Below are 12,984 nucleotides of genomic sequence, written 5' to 3'. Positions count from 1 at the left end.
TTGTCTCTGGCCCTCTGATCTTAAACATACGTGCTTCAGAAGGCAGTATTCTTGCATGCACCAGGCGTTAATTTCTAGCTTGTGTACAACTAAGCTTCTTTAACTTATTATAGACGTATTTGTAACCATGCTGTTTAAAGTCTGGATCAAAATCCTCCAGTATCAAAACACCACTGAACTGGCATGCGTACATGCATCTTTTCTGCAGATTTCACCAGTGTAATGTGCCCCCAATTTTCTATTTATCTGGGTCCACTTAAAGTATAACTATCTTGAGAGGTATCAAGACTATATAAATTTAATAAATAAACAAATAAGACTAAACTACACATTATATAAATACACATTTAAAAAATAGGTTTACAAAGGCTAATTTTACTTTGTTTCCAAAACTAGATGCCATCTAACTGAGTGAGTCTGAGAGAACTCATTTTTGCTTCTGTGGCTAATTCCCATATGGCCTATTTAGCCTGTGATATTTGCATATGTAGTTTTTCTGTTGAAGATATGGGGAGTCCCTGGGTTAAGAACACCCGGTTTAAGGATGACCCATAGTTAAGAACGGAGCCTATTGTAGCAAAATTCAAGTTAAATACACAACTATTTGAATTAAATACACAATGGTTCAAGTTCATTAGACAATACTACTTACACAGCATTACACAATAATACTGTTCCAGCTTACACACAAATTCGATTTAAGGACAGACCTTGGGAATGGAACTTGCTCTTAACCTGGGGACTACCTGTAATTGCATCTCCTGGATTATATCAGGGCATAATCCAGAACAGGGTTCCAGACAGCTATTTTCTCTTCAACATAGAAGACCCAACTTAAAAAGTCCTTAAGTCTTCTTTACTGTACCCTACAGCTTTGAGAACACCATTTCAGTCTTCCTGAAAGTTGGCACCCTTCAGTAATGCTGGGACTGCAACTTTCAAAAGTTCAGATATTATGACCTTCCAAGAACTGGAAGTAGCAGAGCTGGGAAAGGCTTTGGGTTATACAAGATCAGGAATGTGAAACTTGTGATTCTCCTTGTGATGTTGGACGCCAACTCAATCAGACCCAGTATAACATCTGGAGGAGATGGGTGATAGACTAGACAGTGGAATCATACAAGTTGGAAGAGACTATTTATAGGCCAATAAGACCAACCCACTGCTCAGTGCAGGAATGGGTTACATGAACAGAAGTCTGCTTTGAATCAGCTGTCTTTGTATGTCCTGTTCTCTTTTGCTACAGTCAAAGTCAAGCAATAGTAGAAAATTTTTAAAATATTTTCATAAAAAGCATTCTAAGCAACCAACCAAGTAATAATTTATCAATTGGAAAACAAAAACGAAAATAATTAGAGAAGGAAGTTTTATTTGCAGACTGGAGGACAGCATTGTAAACAATGAGGACCTTCAAAAATTATATACAGCAATTGCAATTTCACAAGTTTTTCTTTTAAAAAAGGTGGACAAATAAATATTTACAGAAGTGTACAGGATATGTCTTGGAAATTGATGGTATGTGAACACAAAACACTAAAATGATTTGCAGCTCTTCAATATGGATGCACATTTTTTATCTAATGGGAACACTTATATTAAAAATGGCAGCGTAATTGTAATCTGTAGATTGTAATTGATGTAATTTTCTAGGAGTCTATTGATCCCAGCAGGAATTTCTCTATTGTCTTTAGTGTGCAATGTCCTGGGGCATTAACTTCTCATATTTGATTCCATGACTTGAATGTATGTAGTGCTTCTTCTGGGCTGGATTCTGCATTGCCCTAATACCCAGCATCTCTGAGAGACAACAGGATATGCAAAATTTATGGCACCACTGCCATGCAACTTTAACATATTTAACTGTGGCTTCACATTCTTGGACTCCTGAACAAGCCTAAAAGAACTATATAGTGACTGTGCAGCAGCAAAACTGAAGATTGCTCCCAGAATTTCAGGGAAATGTTTTCACATTTACACCCCAAAAGAAATTATGACACTAAGTGTTCAATTTAACGGACTAATGTGGGGAATGAGGGTCTGTTAGACCTGAATGTCTGTTAGTTGACTAATAGGATTTTATGCATATATAAAAGGGAGTTATGCATGCGTACAATGGTGGCTGAGGTTTTAGAAATGCACTTTTTTTACCTCTATAAAATGGCAAACAGATTTTGTTCACAGACTACTGTATTTAACTACACACCAGATTAAACACTTCTATGCACCCTTATTAGGGAATAAGTCACACTGAAACTCTGCAAAACTTGCTTCCAGGCAAGCATGCATAAAATTGCTTTGCACCATACAGTTCCAAGGTACTGCTGGTCCACACACACAATGGATTTTTTTGACATCACCTGGGATACTTAATTTAGATGGAAACGTTATCCAAATAACTTTTTCCAGGATCATTTCTGGCTCCATTCTTTACATGCACCCCTAGCAAAATGATTAGAATAACCCTATTCCCATGTGGCTTTTTAACAGGAAGTCTCTCACAGAATTAATTTCTGACACATACTTCATAAGCACCAATTGTCCATGGATCATACCTTGGTCCTAAAAAAATTTAGTAGAGAAAAGCTATGGTCTGTGACTACATCTCACTTTATAATTTCTAGAAAAAGAAAATTAATATTTTAAATGCCCCCAAATATTCTTTCAAATGCTTTGTATAATACTATTAGAGGTATAGGCTTTTCTCCAAATATACTATTCCAATAATTAAGTGTTCAGTAGCTCATGTTTTGTTGATTTATTTCACAAGGAACTGTTAGCATAAGGTGAAAACAACTTTACAGAAAACAGAATTTCTTTTCCTTTAAAAGCACCTAGTTTCAGTAGCATTATTGCTAATGTCTACATTTTTGTTATTCTGTGGTTTAGAGTAGACTGCACTGACAGTCTTTGTTAAATAGCTGTCCAGAATTCAGCATTTCCTTTTCAAAATATTTTGTTCAGAGTAGGGCTTTTTGTCTAATTTAGTACAGCTAAGCAGGAAACATTAGCACACATTCAAAAATTAATCCAGAACAATTTAAACTTACCACATCCACTTTGAAAAATAAAAACTGGTCTATGAATGGCATATTTGAAGTACAAGAGAGAGCAACGTTTATCTTTATTTTCATAACTTAAAAAACTTATCCTGCAAGTAAACAGCCTTTATCTTGCATTAAGCACTTTGCAAAAGTCCCACCTTCACAAAAAAAAAAATCTTAAAATGTTGAAGTAAAATCCATTTTAAACAAAAATACTGTGCAACATCAGCACTACTTTTCTCTCTTAAATATTAAAATAAATAAAATAACTTGTTCTAGTTTCTGTCAAGTTTTTTTTTCATTAGTTTGTTGTTTTCAGTCACTTCTGCTGTTGATCAGTTCCAGTTTGACCTGGGCTTATATATACACGCATACACACACACAAACTCGCACAACACTTTAAAGATATTTTTCTTTTTAAAAAAAAAAAAAAAAAGTAAGGATTTTCTTGTATTGCACAAGATTAGGGAACCCCCAAAACTTCTCTGAGCAAGTGCCAGCAGGCATTCCACAGTCCAAACTCCCATGTGGGAACAAGACACAGGTGAGACAGGATCGGGCAATGCGAGAAAGATCAGAGCATTTGAACTCTCTTAGTCGGTTGGTTTCTTCAATAGATTCCATGAAGGATTCAGAGTCCATGTAAGCACAGGGGTGTTATCTGCGGAAGAAAAGCAAAGAAAGAAAAAACTCAAAGGAATTTCAAACAGCAAGCAGATTTTTTTTTTTTTTAAAAAAAGGAACAATAGGTATTACAACAAGTGCCATCCCCAAATTTAGATGAGCCAAAACAGACCAAGTCTTTCTTTGGAACCTGTTTTGTGTTACTGTATCATCTCACAGCCCTGGAATAATGGAGAGTACTTCAAATATACTCACAATATGAATCTGTCATTATTGACTAGAGGCCAGCTTTCCAGATGAAACATGTCTTTCTTTTTTAACAAACTAACGCTTACCCATCTTTTTCCTGTGTTTTTCACTTCTGATCATTGTTCTTCCAGACAAGTGGGTCCCTTTATGTTACATGATTAAAAACCTATTATTTAGTAACTGCATTTATTTCACATGTGTAAAGCAATAATAGTCAGGGGCCATGTTACTTGAAACATTTTAGATTTTCAATCCAAATACAATGAGCCTGCATTAGTAAGTGCAGAATCATGGCAATATCCTCTATGCACTGGTCCAGCATTCAATTGCGGGAGTGTATTCTTTAATGTACTCTTATTACACTAAACTAGTTACACAGAAACATGAATTTAGCTAGTACACCTTGATATGTCACAGTAATGCTTCAGGAAAATCTGCTGAAATTCTGGCTTCTGCCAAACTTCTAAAAAAGATATAGGTACTCTCTACTATGTATAACATCTCATCAGCCTTCTAGAAGTATGGATGAAATCCAGGACCATACACTTCACTACAACAAGAACTGTGATGCTGTAAATTCATGATACAGTAGTTTACAGCTAAGTAGCATTACGTGACAACAAGTCTAAGAATGGTACACCATATATGGGAATGATAGCTGCCTGCTTTTAATGCTGGAACCAAATGAAAAAGTTTCAGTTTATTCTTCACCTAAACCATCTGCTACAGGATTAAGTTGACGCACCAATCCTTCAGTCTATGAGCTGCTAAAAATAGCCACAATGACAACCTCTTATAAAAGTGCACCACTATAACCTCTATACGCACTTTAGGACTGATACCTTTTCAGGATTTATTACAAGAATGTTCATATTATGCCTAAATCAAATTCAGAATTTTTACCAAATTAACTCACATTTCTGCTTAAAATCAGGCAAAACAACATATATAAAGGTGCTTATTAGGAATACATTTGATTTGGGCATTTTATTACTCAGTTTCTGATTTTTAAAATGATTTTTTAAAAGATGCATGGTGATAGGAAATCCATGAATAAATGACAAATAAGTGGGCTCACCAATAAAATATATAATAGAGAGAGCTTTGATTCATAGATTTAAACATTCCATTCTTTCTCCTCTCTTTAGCAGTTGACTTTTTATGCCATTTGACCATGCTAAATTCTCAGTGATCTGTTCTGATTTTTACTGTTCTCTATTGTCTATATAGACAATGAGAGCATTCACTCTATATTATATATTTATTAATGTTTCTTCCTATTACCTTTCTTTCTAGTCACTGAGTTATATATTATATACTCTTTTATATATATATATATATATATATATATATATATATATATATATACTGTAATCAATGTGTTGTCTCCCTACCCCATGAGATGTTGTGCTACTCAGTTTAATTTTTTCTTTTTCTATTAAGTGCATGTATCCTTTTATTTAGGAGAGCTGTACCGTTATACTATTACCTTGGGGAAAGATCCTCCAAGTGCTCATATCATCCAGATTCTGATGAAGGCAAAGTTCTACAATCAGATTGTGTTGTTCAGATCTGTCAATATGTTGGCAGCCTTAAAATTATGGGCCAGCTCTTTGAAGGCCATAGATACTGACTGAAAAGAGGATTCCCTCACTTAACATAGTGAATACACGGTAATAATTTAATAAAGATTAACTTCACTGTTTTGCCCCTTGATCTTTGCAGACCTTATGCAATGGCCTATAACTATACTGTAGGGTTATCATACAAACATGCCCTCTTTTTCCCCTGTACTCCATCCAGCTGAAAAGAAAAAAATATCCCAAATTATGCAGATATTTTGGGAAGAAGCAGTGGTGGGTTGAAGCAAATAAGTGATGGGAAGTGGGGAGTAGTTGGTGCAGCATTCAAGAAGGAAATAAAGATAGTACTTCTTAGATAAAATTTCTGGGAAAGAGCCGCTCATGCTACCTCCTGATTGGTGTTAGAATGAGGTGAAGGAAAAACCAATAAACATAGAAATCGAGTTCTACAAGAGAAAATTCAAAAGCCAGAATGTGATTTGGAGCATGTGTGAGAATGCTCATGGCACCTGTCAGGAAAAGGTTGAAAGCAGAGGCATCTTTTCTTGTACTCTACCACTTGACATCAAGAAAACATACACAGTACTCTTGGACTGTAGAACAATACGTACAGCTAGTACTGAATTCACTGGGTTTTTGTACACCAAGCTATTTTCTGGATTGTGGCCACGGACAAAGTGTTTTCAGATATATCTGTTCGATCATTAGGATTCACAAAATTTATTGAAGGGCAGCTACATTTTGGGGGAATCTATGTCAATTGCTAGTTGCCATACTGTACAAAATTCCATGAATGTTTAGAAGTACAAACTGTTTAAAGTTTTAAGCCTAAAATCAGTAAGTCTAAAGATAGGAAGCAATACTGAAATTCTAATATTAAGAAACAGGACCTTTACTTCCTTCTGCACAATTTATAATCTGCTGTACAGAATTCTCTAAAACCTTTTATTTTATGTCTTCCTTCAAGCAAATCTTTTTTTAAAAGAAAGGTTTCATTTAAAACCTGATTTTGGTATTTTCATGACCAATGATAAGCATTAGTTGAAGAACAGAATAGGGTTTATCATACAGTTTACAGTAACAATTCATTCAGATAATAGAATACCCAGACTGTGGATGTTACAGTAACAAACCAAATTATATTTAAGACTAATTCAAATTTTGGACAGCAAATTTTGTTTTTGTCTCTGATTCTGACAATGATAAAAAGAACTTTCCAGATTATAATATGACAGCAGGCACAGAAGGCATTTATCACAGATGGTGTCCCTTGCACAGGCTGTGCTTATTAGCTATCTGATCTGCTCTAGGCATTAGCAGGGTTGATTTGCTCTGTCTTTGAAATTACAGCCATAAGCTGAAAAAATGGCAAATCTGAGCAACTACTAACAATGAGCAATAGTTATGTGTGTGTTTTGGGGGGAGATTAAGGGTGAAGTAAACCAACGTGCTACTATGTGAGTATCCCGCATAGGAGCTAGACAGCATTATTTTTAAATATTTTCATGAATTTGGGATTACAATAGTTAAAATGAGATGATTTCAAGTACTAGTTTGTAAACTTTATTAGACAATCATGATGCTCAGTATCCATCTGCTATTAAAGTTCATGGCATATTAAAAGGTATTCCTTTGAAAACTCATTGTTTTCAAACAACCACTCATCTCCTTGTAGTGGCACTAAGCATGGAGAGAGATGAAATGGGGAAAGGGCAGATTACTGTGCCACTAGCTTTGTTATCCTCCTGGACAATGGTTCTGAAAGCGTGTTGTGGGAGCAGGAAAATTTACCTTTACTCAATATCTAATGGGTTATTTATCATTTCAGAAGTCATCACAACATTGTATTTTGCTTTCTCTGTAATTGTGGGGTTTTATGGCACTAAAACAGAGTATGTCAAAAAACGGGTGATGTCTCTATAGGCCAAGCCCAAAATTACAATAATTGGGACTGAGCATCTAAATTCCAACTTCTTCAATTCCATTAGTACTACTAACAGCTGAGGGTAGAATCTGTCACGGCAGAGCTAAGAGGGGACAGGGAACCTTGTTTTGCTGTGAAGCTGAATAACAATGATATATTCCCATTACTTATTTAAAATAAAATTAAGTTACATACACTTGGAAAGACAGACATAGTTAATTAGCAAGGAGATAAGGAATCTAATCTATTACATAAGTTGTTTCATTATTGAAGATTATGTCCTCCAAACTGCAATCTATGTTTCCCATTGCTGTTAGCCTGTTCTAGAACTACAGTCATCTGTAGAGGAGTAACTCTTTAGAATGACTGTCTGACTATAAAATTCTGCAAGCAAGGAGGTTATATTCTCTTTGGACTAACATATTATTAGTTGCCTTACTGTTGTGTTAAGAGATCTTGTGCACTTAACTCTATTTGGGCAGTTCTTCCGCTTTTTATAATTGTAGTTCTAAATAAATTTCTTTTCTCCTATTTGCATCCTTAATGTGTGTTATATCAACTAAGTCCTATGGAACTTTTACAGGAAAAGCTTTTGACTATAGAGTGGCACTTGTTCATCATCAAAAAGAAGAAAAAGCACAAAGAACTACATTGGTTTAGGTATAAATAGATGCAGATGTAGAAGGTTTATTTATTTATATTATTAGATGTAAATCTAAACTATATAGAGATGTAGTTCTGTGAGAAGAGATTACAATCCTGAGACTTTTTTTAAGTTAGAAAGAAGTCAGTTAATGGGATATGATGTATAAGGGCATGGAATGGAAAATGAGTTGAGCAAGAAATTTTCCGAATAATAATGGAACTCAGAGTAAGCTACTAAAACTAAATGTGAGGAGATTCAGGAATGATAAGGAGCAGAATTCTGCCCCATCAAATGTGATGACATATCATTTAGATGAGTTTAAAAGAAACTACAAATTCATAGAATTCACAAATATGAATTGCTATTAGTACTGATAGCTCTATTTCCTAATCAAAAGTGTCATATTTAAATAGAAGAAGGCTATTATATTAATGTCCTACTTATGAACTTCAGCATGCATCTGACTACTGTAAGATACAGAATGGTGAATTAAATAGTGTTCTGATTCCTCAGCTTTTTAAATGTATTTGTTGTGTAATACAAAATGGCAAGATCACTGAAATCTCTAATTATACTTGTCTATAGACACACAAAGACATAAATGTATACATAGACACATAGAAAACAGGACATAACTCAGTTAACTAAATAACATTTTCATTTTAAATTTGTATCTTAACCACAGTTAGGTATGAAACATCAGTTAATGTAAAACATGATGAACATAGCTCAATAAACTAAGATATGATGAACAACACTTTATTCATCTCTTTACAGAATTGGCAATCAAAGTAGGAAGTGTCACATTAACTATCATGTCTGAACCAAGAAACTGATTTCCAATTTTTGAACAATCCAGACAATATCCTGGATTGTTTTGAAGTTGGTGGCCACCATTTCCCTATCTGGAAACAATGGATATTAATGTTAATTAGACACTTTCTGATTTAATTGCTTGTATCATGAAGGGAGAAATATCTCATATCTCATTCTTATCTTGGCTCATTCACATATCTACCTTGAGTTTTACTAGCAATGGTGATTATTTGTGACAAATTCAAAGCACAAGCATTTCATGAAGAATAAAACATGCTTCATTTTGCAACTTACCTTTTTAATCCTGCTGTTCAAATCTATGTTGCTGGAATAGCAAATCAGTTTCGGTATTCTCTGCTGCCCTTTGAAAATTAGTGAGTATTGCTTTGGTTTATTTCAAGAAAAATATCAAAAATAAGACTAAATGGGTTTTTAATATTATTTTTAAAAAATAAAATAAGGAACATGAGGTATATTTTTCTTTTCATTTCTTTCAAGATTCACATTATTTATTTCATCCATAGAATTAATGGTTGTATTCCATAGATGTGCTCAGAAAGTCCTTTCTAAAATGTAGAAGGTGAAGGAGAGGAAGAATAAAACAAATCTAAAAAGCAGTATCTGGTAAAAAGATGCCAAGGCTGGATAGATGAAGAAATACAAATGTGTCCAAATGAAGATGGCAGGAAATTTATGTGTTATGATTTTGTCAATCATCCTTGCGTTTGGTATATTTTTAAAGGTGAGCATAGCAGTAGTACAAAAGGGGAACAGGAAAAAAAAATCCAGTGTGCTACAATAAATGCAAACTTTTCACAGTGCAAAATTCACACTAGCAAACATTTGGATTTCCTTTTCATCTTGAACTATTCATACTATCGCTGTTTCTCTTTTTTTGAATAGATTATCATGTAGATTTCATGCTTTTTTGCCTTAATCTCAAAAGTCTTTCTTCTAATAATATATAGAATATAGAAATAAATATTTAAAACACTATTTGAGATAGGTACCTGCTGGTGTCCAACCCTTCCGATTTTGTGTTGTATCTGTGTATAATATATATCTATATCTATACCTATATATATCTTAAACATTGAGAAAATTAGCTCTATTTGCTTACTTATTATTTTAAAAAAAGGATATCCACATTTCACATTTGCACTGTTAAGGAAATATTGAAAATAAACTTGTCAAAAAAGATTTCAGAGAAGTTTTCTTTAAAAAAATGAGTTTGTTGTGCTTTCAGTGTACTCGCCCCAAAGCGAACATGGGTGGCTCTAAAAAACGCAGTAACAACAGTAAGAGTTAAAAGTAGCAGAAAGGGCAGAAAGTCACTCTTAGAGTTTGTGTGCTTAGCTATTTTAGCAACTGCCCTTTTTCTTTGCCGAGTGGGAGCTGCTGCTCTGGTTTGAGACAGGCTCTTCAGAATCATCCTCATCAAAACCATGAAAAGTTGAGGTGTCGCTTTCAGATGTGGAACCGAACAAGTCCTCCGAAGGATAGGCTGCAGCCGCTTCTTCCTTCCTGCTTTCTCTTCCCAAATGAGCTGACATGTATGATGAATATATCAGCACATGGGTTAAGCAACAGGCATCATGACTTATTTCATTAGTATTACTTTAATCATTATTAGAAATTTCAGCTAAAAGAGGTATCTCGGTCGTAAATATATATGTATATATGTCTGTGTATACATGCACATGCGGGCGCGCACACACACACGCACACACATATATATTCAGGACAATAATGCAAAGCAATAAAATAAAACAGGAGTAATAAGGAAATTATAAACTGAATTGCATTTGACAGATTTTTTTTAAAAAAATATATGCACCACTCCAGATGCCCCAAATCTTAAGGCAGCAAAAGGGTTAATACTGTTTTCCTCTATTTTGAAACCCACAGAAAATATTTTTGTTATTATATGAGTAACTTTATCTTGAGCCCAGAGTTTATATTGTGTATCCATTAAAAGTGCAGGGTACAATGATTGTCTTTCATTTGGTATCAACTGCTCTAATTGTTTTTAGCATAACAACCCATATCATAACTTTTCCATGTTTTTTTTTTTAAATAACCTCATTCTGTTCTCGTCCTGTACCAGTTCTCCTAAGTGGTGTAGTTTCTTTGCAAAATAAAATGGAAAATATTCTCAACAATAAATACATATTGTTTACATTGTAATAAACTGTCTTTGTAAAAAATGTCTTATGAATATAATACAATTCTAGTAAAAAATAAACATTTCAAAGCAGGAGGGAGGGAGGGAGGGAGGGAGGGAGGGAGGGAGGGAGGAATTCTAATACAGTATATAATTTTTAATGTTTCACAAACATTATGTTATTGGATCAATTCTTTAAAGTGTGAAATATTTCCCTCTCCCATTCCTTGTTGATCAGCAGTTCTAATAAGCATGCTTTCAAAGAATTGAAGGGTATGGTTATAGAGAAAATAAGTTTTGGTATAAGTGTGTGTGTGTATTCACACACACAAACACATACACATATACATATATATGTTTATATATACACTAGACTCTACCATTAGGAAGCCATATATAAAATCAGATTTTTGTGGCATATTTTGAAGATGATTTACAAATATGAAAACAAAACATTTTATATAAAAATAAGCATGAAAAGTAGAGTATGTTGGAAATTCTGCCTCAGGCTGATAGTTCACAGACAATGAATATGGTCAATATTACTACCTTTCTATAAAAAACGTCCAGATTAATATGGTCAATATTACTACCTTTCTATAAAAAAACGTCCAGATTAATATGGTCAGTATTACTAACTTTCTATAAAAAACTTCCAGAGGGAAGCTGTGCTGTCTTGTTGCAGCAAAATAAAAGCCCTTGTGGTACTTTAAAGATAAAGTGACCCAAGCTTTCATACACTTTCCTAAGATGAATGTATGTATCACACAGATATATGGATATAGAGATACAGAAACAGAGGGAGGAGCCCTGTAAATAGTGGAGTCGATCGGCCATGGAACAAAAGGGATACAATTTGTGTGACAAAGCACAAAACCAAGTTTTTAAACTTTCAGATTAATCCTGATGAGTTTCAGGAGCAAAATGGGAGTAAAATCACTCACCCATTTTGACAGTATTTGCCACTGCTTTTTTTCTTGGCAACAGCAAGGATAGTACCACGTTCCTTTCGTTGGCTGCTAGGGTATGGTCACTAGTGTTCTCCTTAACACCCACAAAGTCCTCAGAATGATGTTATGTCAGGGATGTCCATGGGAAGGGATCAAAAAAGTCAAGACGGTGGCTACAGCAGCACAAATTTCTGCCCTTTTTTTTTTTTTAACATGCATTGCAATTTTGTCTTTGGCATACAAACTAACTTTTTTGTCCTATTAGACAGCAGTGGGGTACTGTGGGCCAGTCATCTACATCAGTAATACCGCTCATAATGTCTATATAGTATCACAGTATCAATGAATACCAGAAAAGATGTCTATATTGCATCAGCAATATGACTGAAATTTGAGGGATTTATTACACTTATGTCCTAGTTTGGGGCTTTCCATTTGCATCTGTTTGGCCATTATTGGAATAGAATGCTAGATTAAATGGATCTTTACTCAGATCCAGGATGCCTCTTTGCCTGTTTTTATGCAAGCATATCATTTATTGAGGAATTTGCTGATAAATTAGTCTAAAATATGCCTAAAATCTTGTAAATCCTGCAGTACTGTTCTGTAAATATATGCATGGATAAAAGTGATATTTGGCTTGCAGGTTTTTGTCCTTTGGTTTCTGTGTCTGATAAGTGGCCTGTTTTGCTACACGAATAGTTCTTTCAGATGAGGGAAATCTCACAATAGTCAAGGACAGGGCTACCATTCAAGGTCTATGAGAATAAATTAACATTGTCCAAGATGGGCTTTACATAACTGATTATGTTTAAATGATGTTAATTGGAACTACTGTTGTTTAGGCATTTTTTCTTCCTTGGATAAATCTGGCATTATCTATCTCCAATATTGTTGTGTTTAGGGGGTTTTTTCCCTTCCGAGTGGGCTATGTAATTTGAGGAATGGCCGATAGAAATCACTAATTTGCTGAGAATTTAATTGATT

At 34.4% G+C, this 12,984-nt stretch overlaps 1 protein-coding gene across 6 annotated transcripts in view; it reads right to left on the bottom strand.

Moving 5' to 3' along the window:
- DPF3 (double PHD fingers 3) overlaps positions 1–12,984 on the bottom strand; it is a 213,600-nt gene that overhangs the window by 28,369 nt on the left and 172,247 nt on the right. The window contains exons 9-10 of one of the 6 annotated variants that reach the window (XM_088145558.1): positions 9,178–9,245; positions 1,342–3,702 (exon numbers count right to left, since the gene is read on the bottom strand). The exons of 3 other annotated variants lie outside the window; for them this stretch is intronic. In XM_088145558.1, coding sequence (XP_088001684.1) covers positions 3,673–3,702; positions 9,178–9,245 — 98 coding nt within the window. In that variant the 3' untranslated portion in view covers positions 1,342–3,672. Of the gene's footprint in view, positions 1–1,341; positions 3,703–9,177; positions 10,430–12,984 lie in introns of those variants that run through there. 2 more of the 6 variants (XR_015797012.1, XM_088145560.1) reach the window with 2 other exon arrangements.

Source organism: Python bivittatus, unplaced genomic scaffold (assembly GCF_059951505.1).
Source record: "Python bivittatus isolate LINGU-HERP-01145 unplaced genomic scaffold, Pbiv_v1 ctg000480_np1212, whole genome shotgun sequence".
Taxonomy (NCBI): domain Eukaryota; kingdom Metazoa; phylum Chordata; class Lepidosauria; order Squamata; family Pythonidae; genus Python; species Python bivittatus.
Note: the sequence above shows the minus strand (reverse complement) of the source record. Positions and strands in the feature narration are given on the sequence as shown.